General features: G+C 34.8%; 1 protein-coding gene across 1 annotated transcript; it reads left to right on the top strand.

The window, feature by feature from the left end:
• Positions 1–5,943: 5,943 nt before the first annotated feature.
• On the top strand, positions 5,944–9,872 carry LOC143622576 (protein IQ-DOMAIN 32-like). The gene is made up of 4 exons (XM_077093683.1): positions 5,944–6,274; positions 6,420–6,490; positions 7,663–8,791; positions 9,713–9,872. The coding sequence occupies exons 1-4, from the start codon at positions 6,199–6,201 to the stop codon at positions 9,730–9,732; spliced, it is 1,296 nt and encodes a 431-aa protein (XP_076949798.1). The 5' UTR covers positions 5,944–6,198; the 3' UTR covers positions 9,733–9,872.
• Positions 9,873–13,980: the final 4,108 nt, after the last annotated feature.

Here is a 13,980-nt window from a genome sequence, read left to right on the forward strand (position 1 = left end):
CTTTTAATTCTAAGGCTGGTGGTTCTTCGATTGATGTTTTTGATTTTTCATTGTGTTCAATGATCTCGTATACTGCTTCAGATTCTTCGTTATAGTTATTGTTGAGATTTTCGTTTTCCAAAATGGGTTTGTTGAGTGTTTTGTCTAAGACTTGTGTTTCTAAAGGAGTATTGATGGAGGAATCTCGCATATAGCAACTTACGATAGAATCTATGACGACAACACAATATAAAGTGTCATCGTGTTGTTGCGGATATTGAATAGATTTTCCTATGTCAAAAGTGATTGCCTCGTCATTGACCCTGAGAGTGAGTTTGTCGGTGCAAACATCAATGATAGCCTTTGCGGTGGCTAAAAAGGGTCTTCCTAAAATTAGAGGTACGCTTTTGTCTTCCTCCATGTCTAGAATCACAAAATCTACTGGGAAAACGAACTTATCAATTTTGACAAGCATTTTTTCAACAATGCCCCTAAGATATTTAACGGATCGGTCAGCTAGCTGAATGCTCATGCGGGTGGGCTTTGGTTCTGTAACGATTCCGACGAAACCAGGTATACCCTAACCGGTAGACATTAGTTACGTCATATGTAATGTCGGGTACATGAGTTACCATGGTAATTATACGAGAATACATGGTTCGTTGTATTGATTGTATGTGAATATATAACTCATCGTATTGAATATGCGATCAATCGATCGATAGTTATTGAAATCCGAACGAATCGAGGGTTCAATTATAGACGATATCTATAATATTTAGTGATTTTACGAAGCATTAATGCTTCGGGATAAGTAAAGTACGGCACAGAAAAAGAATTTCGATTTAATGGTACGTCGGTACATTAAACGAAACCTTCAATACCAAACCGAGCAAGAGATGATCGATCAAGCCGAAAAAGATGCGCGATAATTAATAATATGATGTTTTAAGTTAATAAAAGTCATGGTTTAAGTTTTTAAAGTTTTTAAATCGGTTTTATATAAATTTCATTTTTAAGCCGAAAAACGACCGTTTCAGCCTCGTTTTAAGCCGAATTAAACGTTTAACCGAAAAACGAACTGAACCAGATTATCCAAAACATTATCCAGATCATGGAAATCCAAATGAGTGGACTAGATTGAACAAGTGGGTCCCACCCCACCCATCCACTAGTTCCGATCGGAACACACACACACCCACAAACCATTCATTTTCTTTTTTTACACACCCAACTCAACAAACCTTCAACTCTCTCAAACCTTTGATCAAAAACCCGAGTTTTCAAGCAAGAACACAAGGTAAAAACCGAGTAGTAATCGTGTTTATCTTCTTTTCTTAAGTTTTCTTTCAAGAAAATGAGGTTTCAAATGAAAAATGGGTGAAAACCCGAGATGAAACCGATTCTTGCATGATCAAGTGATGTATACGGGTTATACAAAGGATCTTGGTCCAAGAAATGAGTTAAACGAGTCAAAAACGAATTTTTACGGTTAAAATCTTTGTTTTAGTATCATAACTGTAACACCCCGTAACCGCAGCGGAAACGTACACGGGATGCAACAGACACATCTGATATCAACAGCATTGCTTATAAAGAAAATACCACTACATTAATTTATAACATATTACATTGTTGCGAGTTTCGTTACTGTCTAGGTGTTACACACATGTTTTACCGATAAGACATTAATATATATTCATTACAAAATACAGAGCAGCAAGCTTCCAACAGGTAGCACAGATAGTTAAGCACATATCAATCATTCCAACTTGGGCATACCTAGAAAGCATGTAAAGAAAACGGGTCAACTACGAATAGTTGGTGAGTTTCACTAATTTAAATAAACCATAGATCAGTATAAAAATCATATGTTAATGATGAAATTATGCTAAGCCCGTAAGTGAAAACTCTATTAACCCAAAAACACATTAAACGACCCCTGGGGACACTGTTAACCCAGAACATATCCAATAACCCCTGGGGACACTGTTAACCCAGTACATATCAAATAACCTCTGGGGACACTGTTAACCCAGAGCATATCAAATACCCTCTGGGGACGCTGTAACCCAGAACCATATCCAATAACCCCTGGGGACACTGTTAACCCAGAAACATATCCAATACCCTCTGGGAACACTGTTAACCCAGAAATATATCCAATAACCCTCTGGGAACTAAGTTACCCCAGAACAATTCCACCCGATAAACAAATTATCTATTCTATGCATCATACCATATATATATATATATAAATATACAAGTGTTTCCATACGATCGGTATGTACTTAGATAATTTAACACAAACATGTTTTCCGCCCCGGGAAAATATTTAAAACAGTTCATTAAAAGGGGCTCGTGAAAACTCACCTTTTTGTGAGTCTGTGGGTAATACAATGAACAGCTACGTGCCTGGATCTGTAATATAATATCTAGTCGTTACTATATAATTCCCATAAACTAAATCCGTATTAATCGGTACATCTGGGGACATTGTTAACCCAGTACTGTACTCGATCCGGGGACAATGTTAACCCCGTGACACTCCTAAGGACTCAGATTGTGCCATTACTTAGAGTCGGACGGTCAAAATTATCATTTTTATGTTTTCCTTGATTTGCGTGCCTAGCACGGTCATCCGTTTTTAGTTTCAAAAATGAGTTTATTCACACTTAACCCAAAAATGGTGTTTGACTGTTATTTTAGTTAAAGTGATGAAATTAGAGCTCGGTTTGACACCCCGTTTGGCCGCGGGGCCCGTTTCCGGTATTTCGGTGCCGGAAACGGTAAAATCGGGTAAAATTACCCAAATCATCCGAATTATTTTCGGATGATTTATTTTTACTTAATTTACTTAGATTTATGAAATTAGTCCTTTTTTAGAGTTTTCATGTACCAGTCAGCTCGCTTATGCGAGTTTTGCCGGTTTACACGTTTTAAGCTTTAACAATTTGTTTTTATGTTCCTTTTAGCACAAATAAATACCCGTTTAGTCTTGGGTCTTGAAATTTTGCACAGAACTTAATTTGACAGTAAGAAATTTCATAAAAATTTTCCAGATTTATTTTCTTATATTTTCATTTATTTATCTATTTTTAAACCTTTTTAATACACTAAATATGTCAAAAATACCAAAACACTTTAGAAAAATCCCAAATTTTTCTGGGATGATCCTTGCCATCATCATAACTCCCTGGAATTTTTCCAGAATTTAAAACTCATTTTTCAAGCCATTTTCACCCAAAACCGAGCTAGAAAGCCCTAGAACTCGTTTCACCGAAAAGCCTACTTAGACTTTTCCAACTGAGCTCAAATTTTGTGAGTGACTTTTATATGTTATAAAAAGCTTATCTTAAATTTTCCAGAATTTTTCATCATGTTTAGCTATTTTTCCCTAGTTTTGGCAAAAACCGAGCATTAAATTCACCAAATATTCATCTTTTATCCAAAAATTACCAAAAATTCGCAGATCTCATATTTTTATGTGTAGATCATCTCTGTGAAATTTCGTGACCCGACTCTTAGCACACGAAAATCTGTCCAAATTTCATATACACGCGAAAACCGAACTATCTTGTGTTTTCTAGCTTTAGATCGCAAGGATCTCGGTTTCTAGCCTTTGCTAGCCGCTAGATACAACACTTACAAGCACAATAACACTATACCAAGCAAACTATACCAACAATCAAACCATTTCTTTTCAAAGTGTCGGTTTTTATGTAAAAACAAGGGTTTTAACCGTAAAAATCCGTTCTCGACTCTTTTTACTCATTTCTTGGACCAAGATCCCTTGTATAACATGTATACATCTCTTGATCATGCAAGAGTCGGTTTCATCTCGGGTTTTCACCCGTCTTTCACAAGGAAATTCATTTTTACAAGATTTCAACCGTAAAATTTTATTCTAAACACTTTTAACTCATTACTTGGATCAAGATCCTTTGTATAACTTGTATACATCCCTTGATCACACGAGAATCGGTTCCATCTCGGGTTTTCACCCATATTCACTTGGAACCTCTTGTTCTCAAGAATTATGAAATTAAAAACAAGATTCAAGCCTCAAATTATGTATATACCTTGAAGATCTTGGTTAAAAACTCAAGAATTTGGATGAACACTTGAAGGATTTGAGAGAGTTCTTGTTTGTTTGATGGATAAAAAAGAAAAAGTGAGGTAAATAATACCCCCTAGGACCGATCGGTCCAAAGTAATGGGTGGGGTGGGGCCCACACATCCATTCTAGGCCACATATTTGGATTACGCAATCCGGATAATGTTGTGGATAATCTGGCTCAGTTCGTTTCTCGTTTAAACTCGTAGTTCGGCTTAAAACGAGCATAAAATGGTTGTTTTTCGGGTTAAAATAAAATTTACCTAAAACTGATTTAAAAACTTTAAAAATTTAACCCATGACATTAAAACATCATATTATTAATAATTACGCATCTTTTTCGGCTTGATTGATCGTCTCTTGATTGGTTTGGTGTTAAAGGTTTCGTTTAGCGTACCGACGTACCATTAAATCGAAATCCTTTTTCTGTGCTATAATTCACCTATCCCGAAGCATTAATACTTCGTAAATATCACTAAACATTATATACATCGTCTATAATGTAATTCCCGATTCGTTCGGGTTTCAATAATCGTTCATTGGTTAATTGTAATTCCAATACGATTCACTATATAATCGAGTATGATTCGTACTATGAATCATATATACTCGTATATACGTACTATAACTCATATAATCAATATTTAAATGACACGTAAATAGTATATACCGGCTAGGGTATACCTGGATTTGCCGGAATCGTTACAATAACCGTAACCATGAAAGAAATGGCTTGATCGTGAGTGTAACTTGCTTGGTATTGTGGTATGTTGTTTGTAGGCTCTGTATTTAGTGGTAGATAAGGCGGAAAGATGAGTTTGTAGCTTGTAGTGGCGGAAAACGAAAGGTATATTCGGTTTTTGTCGGCGTATGTGTTTTTGGACAGATTGTTGGTCGTTTAGAGTTAGGTCACGAAATTTTAAAGAGGTGTTAAACACATGGAAATATGAGATCTGTGAATTTTTGGTAATTTTTGGATGAAGGATGAATATTTGGTGAATTTAATGCTCGGTTTTGGCTAAAAATGGTGAAAAATAGTTAAATATCATGAAAAATTCTAGAAAATTTTGGATAAGCTTTTCATATCATGTATAAGTCACACACAAAATTTGAGGTCCGTTGGAGAAGTCTAAGTAGGCTTTTCGGTTAAACGAGTTCTAGGGATTTCTAGCTCGATTTTAGTAAAAATGGCATTTAAAAGAAGATTTTAGTTTTGGAAAAATTACAGGGGACTATGTGGATGGCAGGGGACATCCAGGGGAAATTTGAGATTTTTCTAAGATCGTTTGGTATTTACGACATATTTAGTGTTTAAATGGTGTTTAAAAATAGATAAGTAAATTTTAAATATAAGAATTAATTCTGGAAATATTTTTATAAAATTCCCCACTGTTAAAAAGTGATTTGTGCAAAATTTCAAGATCCGAGAGTAAACGGATAATTATTTGTGCTAATTATCAAACTTTTAAAGTTAAAACGCGTAAACCGGTGAAGTTCGCTTAAGCGAGCTGACTGGTGTATGAAAACCTTAAAAATGGACTATTTTCATATAAATGAGTTAAACAAGTAAAAATGAATCATCCGAAAATAAGTCGGATGATTTGGGTATTTTTAACCGATTTTAACGGTTTCCGGTACGCCAAAGACGGAAACGAGTCCCGCGGCCAATCGGGACGTCTAAACCGAGCTATAATTTCACATTTTAAATTAAATTATCAGACAACCACTATTTTCGGGGCGTGTGTGACCAAACTCATTTTTGAAACATAAAACGGATATTCGTGCTAGGCACGCAAAACGAGATAAAAATTGCAAAAAAAAGTGTTTGTGGGTCTACCCTACTATATTAAAAATTACCTGTTTGTTATGATCTGTTATGCTATGTTACCTGTCGTATTTGTTTCCAACATATTTTACTGGTTAATAAAGCCCTAAGCTCCTAATTGACTTAATATATGTTAATTATAGTTGCATGTGTTATTTAGGCTCAAAGAGAACTGATAAGATATAAGGAAATTGTAAAATTACAAGCTGCGGTACGAGGGCATTTGGTTCGTTGTCGTGCGGCTGGAACGTTGCGTTGCATTCAATCTATTGTTAAGATGCAAGCTCTTGTTCGCGCCCGCCACACTAACGTGTCTCTTGGAAAAACGTCTACCCGGAAAAAGGTAAACGTATGTGATTGGTTTTATGTTGATGTTTGGAAATCATTTATTAACCAAAACTTGTTATTCCTGCAAACCAATTTGTTCCATCTATTCCTTTGCTTCAACCTTTAATTATTATATGTTGTTTTTTTATTTCTTTTTTCAAGGGAAACAAGACTCTAGAACCGTGCCGCATCCAACATATATCTCAATTGAGAAGCTACTCAGTAACCGATTTGCTATCCAGGTAATAAAGCTTGTTCTTTTTTATTATCTTGAACGGTTTTAACTTTTCCGTACTAGTGGCAAAATGGCCTGATCGGGCAAGTTGGTTATGGGTAGAGATGCACAAAACAACTTGGTTAGGAACTGAACCCCGGTTATATACGCGAACCCAACTTGGTTTCATAACCGGGTTGGACCTAACCCAAACCATAGGGTTGAAATTGGGTTGTAACCGTATACCTTGAAACCACTTTGAAACCGGCAAAACCCGACTCCAACCAGTTAAAAGTTAAAATCTGGTTGTAAACATGTCTAAGTCGCTCCTTTCCCCCCTTCAAAAAACTAGTGCCAATTGCCGACGCAACCTAGTTTGGCCAAAACCCAGTTTTGACTTTTGTTAACCCAACCTAACTCGGTTTCAACCTGAACCGATTAGGGCCACGAACCTTATTTGTGCACCCCTAATAATAGGTCAAGTAGGGTTCATGTCAATGCTTTTAATTCTTTGTCATCATCATCATCGTACAGAGCAAATCCCACCAATAGCAAAGCTATGGTAGGGTCGGAGGAATGTAAGATGTAGACAGTCTTACTTCTACCCAATAGGAATAGAGATGCTGCTTCCAATGAGACCCCCAGCTCGAAAGTGGTTTTGCATCAAGCCTTGGACATAAGACACATAACACGCAACCATCGGGAGCCCGGCGGATTGGTGCATGTACCCTTGTATTTCGGCTATTAACGCCACCACATGATGCCTGATTAACCTTCTACCACTTTTAACGCTATTTTCACGAAATTAGTAAGTTAAACGTCAAAATTAGTGCAATATCACTTTTGCCCACCCAAGGGCCCACACATATATACATTATATGCTTCGACCCCAAGCGGGGCGCAGTTTTTAATTCTTCATACGCTCCATTTCGAGTTGGGCTGACCCACAAGCACTTCTTTGTCCTTAATTGTTTTTAAATAGTTTATGTGTTAAAAAGGTTTATAATATCTGTATTAGAAAAATGACTTTCTATACATTTTAATAGAACTATTTAAAGAACAATTTCTGGTATTTTTTGCTCTGTTAAATTTATAAGGCTTTTTAAACTTTACCCAAAAATCAACCCATTTTATTCTGATAGCCTTTTGCAATTTACTTTATTAATAAATATGAAACTAACAATCTAATTTCTATAAAAGCTACTGGAATCTACACCAAGAACCAAACAAATCAACATCAAATGTGATCCATCAATAGATGATCCATCTTGGAAATGGTTGGAAAGATGGACATCGGTATCTTCTCCCCAACTTCGGGACCCACATGAACCGAAACAAGTACAAGACAAAGTCATAGATACTAAAAACCAGACTGAAAACATAGTTTCTGAACAAAAGTCTGATAATCTTTCTGATGAAAGTACACATTCAAATAATGGGCCTGGACTCGGGCCTGAGAAGCCCAACCCTCCTTCCAAAAGGGCTGCATTCATTGCTGTCCAGTCAAGATTCGAGGAGTTGACTTCTAACAACAAGTCGTTGACTTCCATGAATTCTGCAAACCAAAAACACGGGAGCGCAGGTAAAAGTCAATCAGTTGACCCTGTGGGACCACCTGTTTACGAAAGCTTAAAACTGGGCCATAGTCGAACAGGTGGGTCTGAATGTGGAACTGAGCTTTCGGTCACATCCATGCTCGACTCACCCGATCCATCAGAAGCTGGAAACATTGAATCCTACAAAGAATCCAAACTTGACGAGTTGACTCACTCCGTTTCAAATTTATCAGAAACATACGACTACAACGCATCTACTGAACATATTGAGTTGGAACCCGAAACGGGCCGTCAAATGAAGTCATCAATGCATAAAGAATCCGAGTCCCCAGTAAGACCGTCTAGCCAGATCTCAAACAACAAAAATGCTAAAAAGGTTCCAACAAAACCGAAAGCGTGGTCAAATAGTACAAAGTCAACTGTAAGTTCAAACCATGGGTTGGGTTTAAGAAACAGTTTGGACCATTTGCCTCTAGAGAGCAAACCCGCAAACCGAAGGAACTCGTTTGGGTCACAAAGTTCTGAACCGGTTGTTGATCAGGAGCCTCGGGATAGTTGTAGTAGTAATTCTATACCGAGTTATATGCAAATTACTGAGTCTGCAAAGGCAAAAGCTTTGGTGAATAACTCACCAAGATCAAGTCCGGATGTGCACGGTAAAGAAGGTTATCTGAAAAAGAGACACTCGTTGCCCGGTTCGGTTAGTGGTAGGCATGGTTCGCCTCGGGTCAGGCGGAGCCCACAACAGACCACCAAAGGATATAATAATCCAGGTATTTTGTTAATTTGCTTTATTTTTATTGGCTAAATTGTAAACATGTATTCAGCTTTGGTTTTATTTATATAATGTAAATGAGCCAAGCCGCTCGTGGGCTGCCTGAGACCAGCTCAATAAAAGTTTGAATTGAGTCGATCTTGAACGTACCATATTGATATAAATTTAGTTATTTTTATTATGTAATATATAATAAATGTTACCTATATAATAAAAGTAGTTATATATTTATATAAGTATGATAAAAATAACTAATAACTAAATATAATAGTTATATAGGGTTTGGATCCTTCAGAACTTTTCAAATAATTTAAGACCTGTAAGAGCTCTTAACAACTAATCACGTAATTTATTTAGTATATATGTATTTTATATTATTTGAAAGAAGTCTTGTCACTTTTAATATGTAATTTTGTGATTACATATGTGTAGTAACCAATTTACATATACGAAATTATAAGTTTACATTTAATAAATGATAAGACTATCGTCAAATATTTTTAAATATATAAAATAAATGAATAAAAAGATTGGTTGTTAAGAGCTCTTAATATTTTTAAATTCTTGGAAGTTCTGAAATTATTCTAATCCTAATTATGAGTAAAATAATTAGATAACTGAAACATAATAAACGAGCTGAGGCCGAGCTTGAGTTTGAGAAATCTCTCGCCAACCGAGCTTGAACCATAGATCTAGAGATCAAAATGAGTTAAGCTCAAGCTGGCTCGACTCGACTCGACTCTTTTACACGCCTGACCTATATCTTGATAAAAAAACCCGAAACTTTCAAATATTTTATCCTATATCTACACGGGTTGCCATGTCATAAAAAGTCAGAATGGTCAAACTTAGTGGCACATTTGCCATGTCATGATTTTTGACATTTCTAATATGTGATTGGTTTATGCGGTTTTTACAGAGAGGAAGTGGCAGAACTAATGTAAAGCATCACACCAACGAGCATTTTTTTATTCTCGGTAGGACGTCTGTGCCAAATGTTATTTTTTGAGGGGTCTATAATCTATTTGAGTGTTTGTTTGTAAACTAAAGCTGTGTGCCATTTTTGTATTGCTATATTTCGCCGTAAAGTTATGAATATTCTCTCTTTAAAATAAAATTTGTTGGACAATTTTAAAATGCTATATTCTCTTTGAATGTTAAGAGGTTACAATTTTATCTTATTTACGTGTAAAATACTTGTTAGACAAGTTGAATTGTCATTTAGGGGGTGTTTGGGATTGCTTATTTTCATTAATTTATAACTTATAAACTTTTTGAGAAGTAATAAGGTGTTTAAGATTGCTTATTTTCATTAATTTATAACTTATAAACTTTTTGAGAAGTAATAAGGTGTTTGAAATTGCTTATCTTCATTAATATATAACTTATAAATTTTTTGAAAAGTAATAAGGTGTTTGAGATTAAGAAAAGAAAAGTTTTATAAGTTACACTTTTGTAACTTATTAACTTAATGAAAAGTTATAAGAAAGTAAAATAAGGAATTCCAAACACCATTTAATTGTTGTTTAAAATGTAAACTAACTTGTAGATCTATTATTTAATTTTTTTATAATAATTTAATAATGTAACCTATTTAAAATGTACAAAAGTGTGTGGGTGGGAACCCAAATCTAACATTTTCACTTGATGAATGGTTGCATATATTAAGTACCTACTTATGGTCTTTTAGATTCTTGCTTCCCTTATTTTTCATTACAGAATAGCCCTATATTCGACCGGAACAAACATTTTCAAGTCGGTTTGCTTAGTTTTCGCAACCGGATTAACATAATGTTATTTAGGGATGATATCGGGATCGTACCGGTACCGACCGGTCCCGGTCTCGAAAATCGTGAATTCTTGGTACCGGTACGGGATCGGGATGACACCGGGATTGAAGGTAAAATTTCGGAAAATACCGGTCCCATACCGTACCGGTAACGAAACTCAAAACTTTGGTAACCGATTCGATACCGACAGTACTAAATCAGTACTGATTTCGATACTGGTACCAGTACCGATTTTGGTCATCCCTACTCCTTATGTTACGTGTAGATTTTAGAGAGTAGATAGAGAAACTAAGAACAAGATTAACAAACTCATCAATATTTCATTCTCTTCATGTTCGTCTATTTAACGAACTGTATTACAATGAAACTTTACAAATACAACCCTTGCACTTTCTATCGATTGACTCAAACTTACCCCTATACTATTTATCACGTGACACCATCGGGGTAAAATATTACTTAAAAGTTAAAACCAACACATCTTTGTCTAGGAGGTAAGCTGGCAAAATGGACAGGACGGTTGGATTGTGTTAGATAATGGGTTAAAGCAACAAAATCGGTTGGTGTAAAAGATTAAATTGTTTCCGGTCAAAAGGTGATGCGACAAAATGGTTGGCCTTGAAATCCGTTGGTTATGAAGGATAAAAAAGATAATTTAGATTTACATGATATATTTGATTTTGATGATGGCTAATGGCGATGGTGGGAGAAATAGTGGTCCATGGCGGCAGTGACGATGGTTGTGGCGGTGACGGTGATAGTGTAGGTAAACTGTTTTGGGGCGGCAATGGCAACACCAAGGTGGTGTTGTCCTGTTGTGCACCCAAATTAAACCGTTTAACAAAAGTAATATCTCATAAAATGATAACCAAATTTCAAAAGTGTTTCAATTATGTCACTTTTGCAAAAAAAATTTAAAATTGGGTCACTAGATATTTAAATCGAGCCTATCAATTTTTTTGCGCGAATTTTTCAAATCGGGTCACTAGATATAAACACAAGCTTATTATAGTGGATTTGCACACTTTCATTTGGGTGGACTAGCACATCATGCTAGCTTTGAAGAAGTTATTGAGTGAAAGTTCTTGAGCAGTGTGTTGCGTGAGAGAAAAACAAGAAACGTGTTAGGTTTGGTTAATTTCTAGGTTTGATGAATATGAACGTGATAATAGTGCAAATAATAAACACATGGAATAAGGTATGATTTGGGACCTTAACTGAGATGAGCTTTGTTGGAATGAGTTAATGTTTTAAAATGAATGAATGAGTTGCTTGAGGGCAAGCAACGGGTAACTACAGGAATGTAATGGTGGTCTGTTGGACAACCCTTAAGTTCTAAAAGATCAATTAATAAATATACATTTAATCGGTTTATTTTGTGGAATGACTACGTTTAAATGTTATTTCAGGAGCAAGAGACGTAAAAGAAGTGGATGGGATGTGTTGGAATGAAGCTAGTCGAAAAGGGGAGATAGGACAACGGAAGATGAACATGAAACAAGAAAACAAAATAGTTTCCAAAGCCTCCACTGTAAGCTAAGTGGTTTCTGAACAATAAACTCTGCTGTATGGTAGAGTTTTCCCAGCGCAGGCCAATTTAAGGCAACCGTAAGCTACGCTGGCCATCGTAGCTTACGGTGGGCCTGACGTAAAACTTGTAACAACCCATTTAAAATACGTTTTTGGACGGCTTTTAGGTATCGTTATCATATCTTTCAGTTGGAGACGATCGAAGGGCGATTAGAGGTTCCATAACATTATTGTGAGTTGTGTAATCATTGGATATCAGTTTTTGATTCATATGCATACTATAATCGAAGGGATGACGAGCCAAATCATGGTTGGCTAATTTCCTTTGTGTTTCATTTGGATTGTAAGGTTTCGTATTGAATGTTATATGGATGCTTATGTTATTGCTAAGATAGTAGTTTAAATCTTTATGATTTCATTGCTATGGTGTTTATGTATTGATGGATAAATTGTTAGTTTGTTGATTTTGTTTTCTTAACCGTCAGTTCTTGATGCCATAGGCAATTGAGATTAATCAGGAGGAATTCGGGGTTGGATATATTAACTTATTAGTGGGTGGTTACATTGCGTTTTATAATCCAAGTATTAGTCCCCATCTATCACAACCAACCGCATATTCTCGAACTATGTTTGTGTAGTTCATCTTAGGTTAAACTTAAATATTAACATTCATGGAAACCTGAAACCGAGTGAGAACATATTCTCGCGTATTTGATTTAAAATTTGTTACTTGCTTTTAGTTCTTTTTGTTAATCAAACCAAACAATAAAATCATTGAGTTTATTTTCTACAATTCGTTTAATATAGTTAATTTACAAAGTACGGATTTTTAGTTCTGCATTTTTTTTCAAATCGGGTCACCAGAAATTCAAATCGAGCCTATTGGATTTTTTGCGCTTTTAGAAAGCAATGAAGGTGAACATGTGGTGGTTGGGATTTGTAATATATGTAATTATATTTGAAAATAAAAAGCATTAATTATAATAAAAAACAAAAAAATAAAATCAACATAACCACTCCACATCAACATAAAAAAATTGATAAAAAAATTTCTTCATTAAAACGAAAGCAAAACCTGATAAAAAAGAGTGTGTTAAAACCTATAATTTAATAAAATATGAAAATTAAATGACTTAATTAAAACATTTTTTATAGTTAAATGAGCTAATGAACTGGAACTCATGATTTCTTTAAGTTCATTGCTTAACAATATGTTTAAAATGTATTTAAATTGCATGGTTATTCTTACAAAAAGTAAATCAAGTTAAATTTTTTAATATGCAAAGAAATTTAATGACTGGCGCTAATGCGCACAATGTTCACGTCACGTCATTTTTTGTGTGTGTTTGTTACAAGCTACATTTGTTATTAACGTCAGAGATTAACAATAAAAATGAGAATTTTATGTATTCGCTAAATGATTAACGTTATTATTCTCAATGTTATGTATTCACTAAAACAATAACCTATATGCTAAATGCGAACAGTTACTAGTGTTTGAGCTAACCTTCTGTGTTAGAGAATAAAGATCATCTCTCTTATCCGGTAATTAGATTTTCATAGTTATTGTGTAGATAGTATAGTTATGGGCAATGTGACATGATCAAGAAATAACTTCTTATTAAAAATAAAACTAGAGAAATAATAAAGAAATGATTTTAAAACAAAAAATTCAAATATATATATATATATTCTTTCATCCTTGTTAATATATGTTGTTATTTTCACCCAAAAAAAAAATATTTTTTGTTAAATAAAAATAAAAATTCGTAAGGCACATATGCAATACATAAACCTTTAATGTTATTATTACATAATTGCAATAGTGTGTATTGCATATATTCAATAGTGTTGTATTGTATGCAAA

Source organism: Bidens hawaiensis, unplaced genomic scaffold (genome assembly GCF_021521415.1).
Source record: "Bidens hawaiensis isolate Kalapana, Puna unplaced genomic scaffold, B.hawaiensis_p1.1 tig00003219_1, whole genome shotgun sequence".
Taxonomy (NCBI): domain Eukaryota; kingdom Viridiplantae; phylum Streptophyta; class Magnoliopsida; order Asterales; family Asteraceae; genus Bidens; species Bidens hawaiensis.

Bases quoted from the DNA above. Each gene is read 5' to 3' on its own strand.
- LOC143622576 (XM_077093683.1), top strand. From the start codon at position 6,199: ATGCAAGCTCTTGTTCGCGCCCGCCACACTAACGTGTCTCTTGGAAAA. The intron at 6,275-6,419 runs GTGATTGGTTTT...AAGGGAAACAAG, and splicing joins CCGGAAAAAGGTAAACGTAT to ACTCTAGAACCGTGCCGCAT. The intron at 6,491-7,662 runs GTAATAAAGCTT...TTTCTATAAAAG, and splicing joins GTAACCGATTTGCTATCCAG to CTACTGGAATCTACACCAAG.